At 44.7% G+C, this 12048-nt stretch overlaps 1 protein-coding gene across 1 annotated transcript; it reads right to left on the bottom strand.

Annotated features, from left to right (window-relative positions):
* Positions 1 to 55: 55 nt before the first annotated feature.
* On the bottom strand, positions 56 to 11416 carry LOC127008647 (peptidyl-prolyl cis-trans isomerase FKBP10-like). The gene is given in 7 exon segments (XM_050880940.1): positions 56 to 771; positions 4885 to 5048; positions 6220 to 6273; positions 6275 to 6452; positions 6660 to 6823; positions 7037 to 7222; positions 11254 to 11416. Coding segments are annotated over 6 exon segments (789 nt in total). The 5' UTR covers position 7222; positions 11254 to 11416; the 3' UTR covers positions 56 to 727.
* Positions 11417 to 12048: the final 632 nt, after the last annotated feature.

Here is a 12048-nt window from a genome sequence, read left to right as displayed (position 1 = left end):
CCCAACGTAAGTCTTTTTGAGGATTTCGGACGAATAAACTCATTTAAAGCCATAGTCTTGAAAAAATCTTTTTATTCTCATAGTCCATATTTCAATACATGTATACTACAAACGTACGTATGTCTGAACACTTTGAATTAAAGAGTATGTAAAAAAGCTTAGAACTTTTATTAAAATTGATAAATCAATTCCAAGGCACAGTAAAATAATTTAAATGGAGACTACAGATTATGATAATCTATAGCTATAGCTGCATCATGTGACACCAGTGACTACCTACACAAATATGATATTGCATTATAATTTTCTTCTTGTTTCAATGGTCTGCAGGTTATCAAATAAACTATAAAAATCTTTCTAAACTCGTTGTGTAGTAATTAGTAATATTGAGTAATATGACTATATAACAGCATGACTAACAATGCAACACGATGGGCGATGAAATATTTTAGATGATAGTAAGTTGGCTAGGTTATACGAGCATTCCTACAGTAGGGTACATTATGAAAATAAGGCATTGCTTGACGCAGGGCGTGTTAAATAAGGCACTATTTAGCATCTCCCCACTCCTTGCTGTTACATAGTATAATATAATGCACTTCATAACTGATACGGAAACAACAACAAGGACGCAAAGCTTCTTTCGGCAGCCTTTTGGCACCAAGGAGTCTAGAGGTTACTCTGGAAACCTTGATTGGCCCAAAGAGCCAGGCAAGGTGACCAACGCTTAATTGATCTTCAACAGCTGAATTGTGAAGATAAGCGTTGCATCTGAAGAAAAAACAAAACATTCATTAGTAAGATGTTGGTGATGATCAACTTATTATCTTGGATAAGAGTAATGTGTTACTATTTTTTATATAGGATAGAATACTAGGCATTACGCATCGTGTCTGTCAGTGTATATAATTGTGTGTGTGTGTGTGTGTGTGTGTGACAGGCAGAGAGAGAGAGAGAGAGAGAGAGAGAGAGAGAGAGAGAGAGAGAGAGAGAGAGAGAATTTACATAAATGCTCAGGCCACATAGATACCAGAGGAAGCGGTGGCTGAGTGATTAGCTTGCGGGCGCCGATTCCAGGAAGAAGCGGCTTCGAGTCTAGCCAGCCGTTACAAGCTGGGATTTTCAGTCACCTCCGAATGGCCTTAAGGCCCCGTTCACACTGTGCCGACTCTGGGCCACGACAACCCAGCGACTTTTCCATTTGACAAATTGCTTCCCACGCTCCAAGAAGGGGGGGAGGTTTTATTGGGGTCTTGGTGTCTTGCCGACTGTCTGGGACATTCGGCCAACTAGTTGCCAGCATGTCGTGCTAACCCTCACGACTCCAGACTCCCGTCACGACGTCGGCGCAGCATTCGGCAACAGTCTCAAGACCTCTTTCAAGACATGCCCGACCCTTTCACATCAACACCCAAGACCTCGTGTACCCTAGAGTCGTGGGCAGTCGTGGCCCAAAGTCGGCACAGTGTGAATGGGGCTTTAGACTACCCACATGTTGAAGACCACCCAGACTCTAGATTTTCTCTCTTAAGAGGATCAAAGATGAGCTCCGGGGGGAACAGCATGAGCCAAAGCAAGATGGCGCCGCTATAAACACTTGCCTACGTCATAACGGGCTGGGGTCAACCATATCAGGCCCCACCAAAAAAAAGCCTACAGGCGCCATAGGCTGAAACGAAAAAAAAAAAATCCAGACTAAGTGGTAGGCTACATTGATAACTAGACTACATCTTGTCTTAGCGAATATAAAGGTGAAGGGTTATTTTGTTTATTTAACTGATCAATCGTATTGCAGTGAACCACTGACTTAAGGCGGGAGCGTATTCCAGCCATGTACAACATCGTTGGTGAAAAAATCGGTCTAGTTTGAATTTATTTGTTTATAATTTAGTTTTCTGCCATTATCTCCCGTTCATGCTGTTTCATCGATCATAAACGGTTTGAATTTGAAGTAATTTGAAAGATGAGATTAGTTTCCCTCAGAGGCGACGTTTCTCGAGAGAGAGCATTTTGAAACAGCTTTTCCTCAAAGAGTTTGTTATGCAAGAAAGAGATAATCTGTATTGCCTTACGTTGAATTTACCAATGTCCTTCGCATGGTGGAGAGACCGATACTATTCCTACCGCATGTTCGAATGGAGTGGTAAGGTAAAGTTGGGAGCATATGCTATTAACTACGCGTGGCGGCAGTGCTCATCTCCGTCCTGTTGGCCCTTTGAGCCTGTGGTGGGAGAGAACCCCATCCCCGACACAGGGTCAGTGTAACATCCGGGTTACCACAGTTTACCTTCCCCAGGTACCCTTTTATTTACCATGCCGAAAGGATGGATGAACAGCTGGGTGGGCTGCACGCTGAGTTCCCGACTGCCCAGGCCCGTAGATTCGTAGTCATGAACGCTAACCACTGCACCGCAGAGGTCTGACTAAACAACTGTACAGAGGTAGCTATACATCTTTATTCTTGAATGTGAAGTTTCTATTGATGAAGCCTAAGATTTTGTTCGCTTTATTCGCTGCTTCAGTGTATTGCTGGAAGAATTTGAGGTTGGACGCGTTTTCGACACCAATTAATATTCTTAATACCTTAACACACTGTTTGCATTTGAGTTTCACACCACACATTTCATAATCGATTTCCCGATCTAGCGTACCAACTTGAAGACCATATAAGTATATGACCATCTCCATTCTTTCACACCAAGCTGAAATTCTACACAAATCCTCATGGATACCTTGCCCGTCTCTGTTTCGTCAGCATTATTTGTAATGAAATTAATGAGTCCAACATCGATATTACTTATGTAAACTATGAACAGTAATGGACAAGAAGTCTGTGGGTCACCACTAGTAATAGGTGCCCATTCAGAGGCAACTCCATTAATCAGCCTTCTTTGTTGTTTGTTGCTCAGCCACTTTGTGATCCACTTCTATAATTTACCGACAGGTATGATAAATCCTCTGTTGTTTTTTTCGTCTAAAAAGTACTTGTTTACATTGTAAATGAGTTCTTTCTCGCGGCTGTGCAGCCAACGACGTGGAGAGGCAGGGAGAGGGAGGGAGGGGAGAGGCAGAGGCGGGAGCGGGCCACCCATGGGCCCACCTGCTGACCCTTCCATGACCTTGACAACGTTGGAATACAACGTGTCAAGTGTCGTGGTATTTATACAAAATATTTGTTATTATCTTAAAAACGAAACAATCTTAACGCTATATGACCTTATTGGATTATCCAATTATTTAATTAAATTCATTTAAAGGTAGTAAATAGCTGATATATGAGAGGAAGCGAGAAGTGTTGAGAGTGTGGCAAGGTGCGGTGCGGAGCTGACCCGCACCTCTCACCCCCCAATCCGCCATTTCCTCCTGCATTGACTATAGCAAGTTCAGAAGTACAGTCAGCGTGAAAATATCGATAGAAGATAGAAAGAGAGGCAACGTGGCGGCGGAATTTAAGAGATAGAAGACTATCAGTAAGAGGAGGAAAGCTGATGAGACGAAGAGACTCCACTCTGTCCAACAGAGCTGTGTGAGTGGAGCCCCCCCACACGTGAGATGCATACTCCATACGAGGGCGGACAAGGCCCTTGTATATGAATAGCAACTGTGCGGGGTAGAAGAACTGGCGGAGACGATACAGAACGCCCAACCTCGAGGAAGCTGATTTAGTGAGAGAAGAGATATGAAGTTTCAAGTTAAGATTTTGGGATAAGGATGTTTAGTGTTAAAGAAGGCGACAGCTGAGTGTTGTTGAAGAATAGGGGATAGGTGTTTGGAAAATTGTATCGAGTTGATAGGTGGAGAAATTGGGTTTTTGAGGCATTGAAGGACACAAGGTTCCTTTTACCCCAATCGAAAATGATACCAAGGTCTGAGGTTAAGCGTTCTGCAGCCTCCAGTCTGGAGTCTTGTAATTCCTGTTGAGAGGGTCTTCTGTTGAAAGAAGTTGAATAATGCAGAGTGGAGTTGTCAGCGTATGAGTGGATAGGACAGTTTGTTATGGAAAGAAGATCATTGATGAATAACAGGAAGAGAGTGGGTGATAGGACAGAGCCCTGTTGAACACCACTGTTGATAGGTGCAGGAGAAGAACAGTCATGCAGTGACCGTCTACCACGGCAGAGATAGAACGGCCGGAAAGGAAACTGGAAATAAAGGAACAGAGAGAAGGATAGAAACCGTAAGAGGAAAGTTTAGAAAGCAAAAAGTTGTGCCAGACTCTATCGAAAGCTTTCGATATGTCTAGCGCAACTGAGAAAGTTTCACCGAAACGGCAGTCAGTTAAGAGAGCAAAAAGATCGCCAGTAGAACTCCCTTTGCGGAACCCATACTGGCGTTAAGGATTGATTCAAAAGCTTTAGATAGACAGGAAAGTAAAGCTATAGGGCGGTAGTTTGAGGGATTGGAATGATCACCCTTCTTAGGCACAGGCTGTATGAAGCCGTCCTTCCAGCAGGAAGGATAGGTAGATGTTGATAGGCAGAGGCGAAAAAGTTTGACCAGGCAGGGTGTCAGCACGTATGTATATGTATAGGACCTAAAACATTTTGACTTTGCCTCACCCCCCTTTGAAAAATTCCTACGGACCCTAGGGATTGACTTTCAAGGTAACTTACAATTTTGTCTAATAATCCTCTATTGTAGCTTACCTACAACTGACGTTAGCCTAATGGGCTAATAATTACCTCGCATTTTTGCCCTAATAATCGGTGCAACGTTAGACATTTTCCAATCATTTACGACTGTTCTACTTCGGAGAGAGAGAGAGAGAGAGAGAGAGAGATGCAACAAATATTAAATCTTAGAATAAAAAATGCTAAATCTACCGTTTGAAAACAAAGTATCAATACATTTTTAAACAATACAGACAGACAGACGGTGCCTCACCCGGAGGGATCACGTTACCGGCCCCCTTCTTGCCGTAAGCGAGGTGAGGCGGCACAACCAGTAGGCGGCTCTCCCCCACACACATGCCCTCCACGCCTTCCTCCCAGCCGGGGATGACGGAACCCTGCCCCAGCTGGAACACGAAGGGCTCCCCGCGGTCCACGCTGCACAGGAAGGGAGTGGAAAGTAAAGATCATGGCCAAACTGGTGGCGATGGAGTGTTATTAAGATAACTCTATACCTTGGTATGTGAGGCGCCGTCACGGTAACCTGAACTGTAATCATCCTAATTGGTACTGAGGATAACACTACATAAAGAAAGTGACATGTAGTGCGTCAATGAGGGCCAGCCGGTACACTATCAGCTCCCTTATGTGCCATGCTATTTCGTGAAGGTTAAGATTACCAGAGCTGGGCACTTCCGTACCTCTGTCCGCACCTCCGCTCCTCCGGACCTGCGGACCTTTAAACGAGGTGCGGAGGTCCGAAGTGCGGAAAGTTTTTCAAAAGTGCGGAAGTAACAGGTGCGGAACGGCAGTATTTTAAGTCCGTACCTCCGCACCTGAGGTTTTCAAGGATAAAAAAAATGAAAACGACAAACAGTCCGCGCTCTGCAGTAATACTTCCGGTCGTTTACGCGGTCTGTGCTGCAGGGCATGTTTTCCCGCCACTTGAGTGACGTCACTCATTCAGATTTACGGCCCGGTTCAAAATATACCGTTTGTCGTCCGTCTTAAAGGAAGTGCGTCATCAATGACAACACCACGTGCACGGATAGCAAGAACCCAAGGTGTTGGTTTCCTTACGTCGAGACACACGTGTCCTGTTGCCATATTGTACAAAACTGGGAATGAAAGAAACGGTCACATTATTAAAACAATGTCGCTTAGATTACCACTTTTAATTACTGCGTATCAACCTTTATATTGGAAGAAAAAGGACTTCATAGCTATCATTATCAGAGCAGTGAACTGGCGTATGGTGAAGGTATGGCAACAGTCTCACAGATTTAAAACATGATAATTTAAATTTAGACAAGATTTAAATTTAAAAGCACAAGGTATGACGGTGACGTCACTGATGACGTACGCTCTTGCATGAGTAACTGATGACCTTGCCTTGTATTTCTTTTTTTTAAGGTACGGACTAGATTTTTCAGGCGCGCTTTAATAGTTTTGGGTACGGTACCGGAGGTGCGGAGGTGCGGTACCGGAACGAGTGAAATTTTTTTAGGCGCGGAAGTACAGGTACGGACTATATGTGTTTCGAGGTGCGGAGGAGCGGTACCGGACTACCCGATATCCAGTAACGCGCCCAGCTCTGAAGATTACTCACCTTGAGTCAAACTTCTTAGCGTCCACCAGCTGCCCAGTGTAGTGAACTGTGAGAGTCGCCGTGGCGGGTGACGGGGCTACAGGTCGGAGGGCGGACCAGTGTCTGCACCACCAGGTGGCTAGGTACTGTGGCCTCCCTGTTACTCGGCTCGGGGCGGCGCAGCGGCTGTTCCTCGGCACGCGCCGTCTTGTCAGGCAGCTGTACCAGCTCCACCTCGAACGTTAGTGTTGCATCTGATGAGCGAGAACACCATGATATTGAAAACTATTCATTGAGAGTGGGAAATTCCCCCTTGTGATTGTAATACCACCTCATGAAAAAGTAAGAATTTATGGTATGACCCGTATACTTCTCCAACAGCATGTCTCTATATGGAGGTCTCTAAGTTTGTCCCTTCCCCATACCATATAAAGAAAAGCACATGGAAGCAGGTGATTTACCTGGAGGAATGACGCCTCCTGCACCCTTGTTGCCGTACGCGAGGTGAGAGGGGATAGTGAGGTGGCGACGCTCCCCGACACACATGCCTTCCAGACCTTGGTCCCAGCCCTTGATAACCTGCCCTGAGCCCAGCCGGAACTCGAAAGGCTCTCCGCGAGGCCGGCTGTACACAGGGAAGGAAAAAAAAAACTTATTTTGAGGCGTAAGTAATGAGTGCAACTTTCTCGTGGGCTAAGAAAAAAATGCGATCTCTCTCTCTCTCTCTCTCTCTCTCTCTCTCTCTCTCTCTCTCTCTCTAAATCACAATATATATATACGATAACGTAAGTATATGGAAAAAGTGTCAGGTGTGTAATGCCAACCGTCAGAGGCTTACCTTTGATCGAAGATAGTGCCATCAGTGAGGCGGCCAACGTAGTGAACTTGCACCTTGTCGCCAGCCACTGACTGACTGCTGCACACGCCAGGTCGACTGAGTACCTCGATCTTTAGCTGTCCTTGCTGAGCCGTTGTAGCCACCACCCAGCACACAGCCACACTCAGCAGCTTGCGCCAAAACATCCTTTAAAGCAGGCATGCAGAAAATCAATTGATCATGATTAGATTTGGAAAGTTTATTAAAAAAAAAAAAATTCCCATGTCATTCAATTTCCATGCCATGACGGCGTGTCTGTCCGTGCCGTCAGTGTGTGTGTGTGTGTGTGTTTAATTCAGAACGGTCTGATCACAAGCTGGACTCGTCATCGCCAGCAAATACCCTCCCGACAAGAGCAAGGCTCATTATAGTCGATATCTGGGTACTGCTGGGACCCAAACACAACACCCCATCCCCCTTGCTCAAGGAGGGACAGTTACCACTCCTTGTCAGCGGAAAAATCCCTGCCTAAGCTGGGTTCGAACCTCCGCCCGCCAGGCCGCGAAGCCTGGCAGCGCAGAGCTTTTAACCACTGAGTTACCGGAGCGGTGTGTGTGTGTGTGTGTGTGTGTGTGTGTGTGTGTGTCACGCAGTGGCGGATCCAGCTCCAGGTGAAGGGGGGCTGTTATACAAGATGGGCGCATATATATATATATATATATATATATATATATATATATATATATATATATATATATATATATATATATATATATATATATATATATAATATGCCACTGTGTGAGGTGTATTGACCTCAGTGACCTGCCCAGGCTGCCGAGTGCCCACGATGGCCACGAGGCGACAACTGACTGGCTACGTGGCTGGGGCGCTGGGAGTACAGCACAGTCAAGGCCTACGAGGCCTCGTAGGCCTTGGTACAGTAGGATTGGGTAGGATCCGTTAGGCTGGGGTCACACATACGCGGTTCAGCGATACGATTGATTGATTGATAGTTTATTGTTGCAGGTAAACAACGAGGGAGAAGTTTCACTGCGGATTGAATTTTGGCAGTTCCATGTGGACTGTTAAACAAGTCCGCACGGAACCACCAAAATTCAATCCGCAATGAACCGTATCGCTGAACCGCGTATGTGTGACCCCAGCTTTACTGGATTTGAATCCACCAAATTCATCTGGCGCCGCTTGGCGCGCCCCCGCCCCCTGGATCCGCCACTGTGTGTGTGTATTATTTCAACACGGCCTGATCCCTGATCACGAGTTGGACTCGCAATCGCCAGCAGGTACCCTCCCGATTCGAGCAAGGCTCATTAGTCAATCTCTGGGTACGGCCATGACCTCGCACACCACACACCATTCTCCTGCTCAACGGGGAGTAGGAACTACTCCAATAATTTTTATAGTCAGCGGAAAAAAGCCGGCCTGAGCGGAGCTCAAACCTCTGCCTGCCACGCCGCGAAGCCTGGCAGCGAAGCGCTTTGATTGATTGATTGATAGTTTATTGTTGCAGGTAAACAACAAGGGAGAACGACTGAGCTATCAGAGTGGTGTGTGTGTGTGTGTGTGTGTGTGTGTGCAGGGCGGTTAAGCGATTTGTCAAGTGTTTGTAGCCCCTTTACCTTTAGGGTTCGAAAATATTTATTGTTTCAAAAATAATAATTGTTTGATACTGAACTCTTTGCTACAGGATTTCTACGAGCAAGATTTAGCAAGACGGCAACTGTCACGCATAATGACATGGTCTTGTAAATACAGGAGTATGTAAGGACTCGCAACACAAACCCGCCTATATAGGGCACCCAGAAGGTGAATATCGCCACTGCATGTGTTTGCTTGTCGAATTAGTAATAAACAGGCTGCGAGGCCACATTGTCCCTCCTTACCAAACCCAAAAATCTTGCCCTCCGCCTCCTGCTATGAGCCGCCAGGTAACTCCATGGCCATTCGATATTCTCTTCCGTGATCTCAGTGCTCTGTGCTGAACGGCGGGTGGGCAGTGAAAGTCCTCTAGGACACTTGGCATCGTACTCTGCTGTTTTTTTTTTTTTTTTTTTTTTTTACGTCGCGGCCTATAGCGCCGGTAGGCTTCTTCCCGGTGGGGCCTGATGGTCGACCCAAGGCTTCTTCCCGGTGGGTCCTGATGGTCGGCCCAGCCCGTTCTGGCGCAGGCGGGTGTTTATAGTGGCGCCATCTTGCATTGGCTCATGCTGCCCTCCCGGAGCTCATCTTTAATCCTAGAATCTAGAGTCCGGGTTGATAGGTGGTCTTCTGTACAGCATGTGGGTAGTTTTAAGCCACTCGGCGGCGGCTGAAAAATCCCAGCTTGGTGGCACCGGGCGGGGATTGAACTCGCGTCCTCCTGAACGCGGTGCTGTTACTCTGTCGATTCAGCCACCGCCAGAAATAGTTACAGAAACCTCGGTCGGGTGAAAGTAACACAAAGAGAAAGTGCTACAATCATCCCCGAGCAGGAAGACACCTAGTCACGGAATAAACGGTACCTTGGTGCCCTCCCGTCACTTTATGATCCACTGACATCAATCTCTCTCCCCTCCCACAATTATCTATAATCAAGCAGCCCTTCCTAATGAGCGGCAACGGGCAGATCTTCCGGAATCCAGGCCGTGGGGAATGATTTCTGTTACATTTTCAGCACACAGCTTTTATCCAGCGGCTTTTATTCAACATCTATTTATCCTAGCGTAGCACTACGACATAATAATACTCCATTAGTTGATGATTTTTACCAAATAGTGCAATATAATACAGTGGAATAACACCAATGAGCTAATTCATATTATTTTTCGGCAATTTCAAAATTTAATTGATTAGTTTTAATCGACAGTAGGGATGTCAACGGGACCTCAGATACGAAGCTGGCACTTGCGTTACGGCGGCTTTACACGGGGCAGGGAACACGGGGCAATACGCGGCAACTTTTACTGCCGCCCCTTCCTCTTGAGCGTCAAAAAGTTGTTAGCTGTCTCCATATTTGGCGGTCTGTTAGTGTGCAAAGCATGAGTTTTGTATTTCTATACTAATCAAGATGACCTCTGAAATGTTACAACTAGCCCTATACATCATCTGCTTGTCACCTCAAGTTTAGCTAACACTGCATGACGTCTTCTCTTTCAGTGAGTAATCAGTCGTGTGCTTGTCCAGACACCAGACAAGGGAGGGGTCAGTAGGATAAACAGAACAGTTGAACCGAGAAATGTGAATGTTCATGCATGCTCAATCAAAATGCCTTGAATTACAGAAGTTAAAAAAAAACTGTTCACATACCTTTTGAAGAATAAAGAAAGCAAATTTGAGGAAATTTAGAATTTGATGCATAATGTTTTGTAGTTTACCCTAATATTCAGTATTCAAAGTTTTATCTCAAAATTTCAGTGCACATTTTGAGAGAAACAAAGGAAACTTTGGTCTTTTTATGTTTTTTTTTCGCACACTACTGAAGGGATATTGTAAGCGTGCATGTTTCCCCATGCATGTTTGTCATAGAGTTACGACGGGACAGTTTGCCTTTGCACTATATAGTCTCCAGGTACAATAAGCTTGTATTTGTGCTCTCCCTAAATGCTTAATGGAGAATACGCTAATTGTTAGATAGAGGCCAGTATACGCATGCATAAAACATCTTCTTTCCTTATTTAAACGTGGCTATTTCCAAAGCTTAGTTAAGATAAAAGTTATTCATATATTCATCTCTCTCTCTCTCTCTCTCTCTCTCTCTCTCTCTCTCTCTCTCTCTCTCTCTCTCTCTCTCTCTCTCTCTCTCCACACACACACACACACACACACATACAACTGATGATGTGTCACTCGTTCCATGCACACCAAATGAATAAATAGCCAGTCTTCCTGCATCGCTTCAAGAAAACTATTGCAACTCTCAGATCAGCTACTTTTTTCCTTAATACATACAAAAATATTGTTATGCAAATTCACTATAAACACTTAAAGGGTATGCATGCCAGTAATTTCTCAAACCATGGAATGCTTACGCTCACTACGCTAAATACGATAATATATCTTATTTTCCTCTTTCTCATGAGAATATCAAACCATACACTTACACGCGATACACAGTCACTATTCCACATCGAATACCTCAGGTCTTGCGATACTTGCGAGTGTTTTCACGATACTTGACTTTTTATAAATACTAACCGTGAATCTGACTAGAATGAGGAACACAGTGAGGAAAAACTTACTTGTGACACGGCAGCGCCAGACACCTACTTGCGGCGAGAGTGGCGGGTAGGCGAGATCTAGGAAGCAACAGCCCCGCGTCACCGCTCACCGCCTACCATCCCACGACACACACACACACACACACACACACATACACACACACTGTGCTATTCAGAGCTTTTCTCACACGCAGACACGCAAGCAGGAAGTTTCAGAACATATTAACGTGTCATAAAATCACATGTATGAGAGGGGTGGCAAAAAAAGTAAATCACCCTGAGTAAAACAATTTAAAAAAAAAAACGTACAATAAAAGTATTATTACCCACTGCAAGTGAACAAGCAACAACAAAATATAAATATTAATACATACATGGAATAAAATACACCGTTCATTTATTTGCAGCCATAACTGATATCTGACTAGAATTACAACATAATCTTCCACGCCTCATACGGCACTGACGTCATCCATGAGAAAGGTCGTGTAGACCCTTGGTGTAGACCAGTATATTATCGGACTCCTTAAATGTGCTTGTGACCTTCACTGAAAAGATGAATTTGACGGTTTATGCTCTTTGCTCTGAGCACTAGGAACTTCCTTGATAATTTTCTTCTAATATTTTTTTTTTCCCATGCAGTCCAATGCAGTAACTTCTAAAAATGAGAATGCCGTCTTTCCCTTCCCTCTCGGCTCGGAAAATAAGTTGGGTTATTGTGGATAGTCTCTCTCTCTCTCTCTCTATATATATATATATATATATATATATATATATATATATATATATATAATATATATATATATATATATATAT

Source organism: Eriocheir sinensis, chromosome 4 (assembly GCF_024679095.1).
Source record: "Eriocheir sinensis breed Jianghai 21 chromosome 4, ASM2467909v1, whole genome shotgun sequence".
NCBI lineage: Eukaryota > Metazoa > Arthropoda > Malacostraca > Decapoda > Varunidae > Eriocheir > Eriocheir sinensis.
This window is presented reverse-complemented; position numbering and strand designations above follow the sequence as displayed.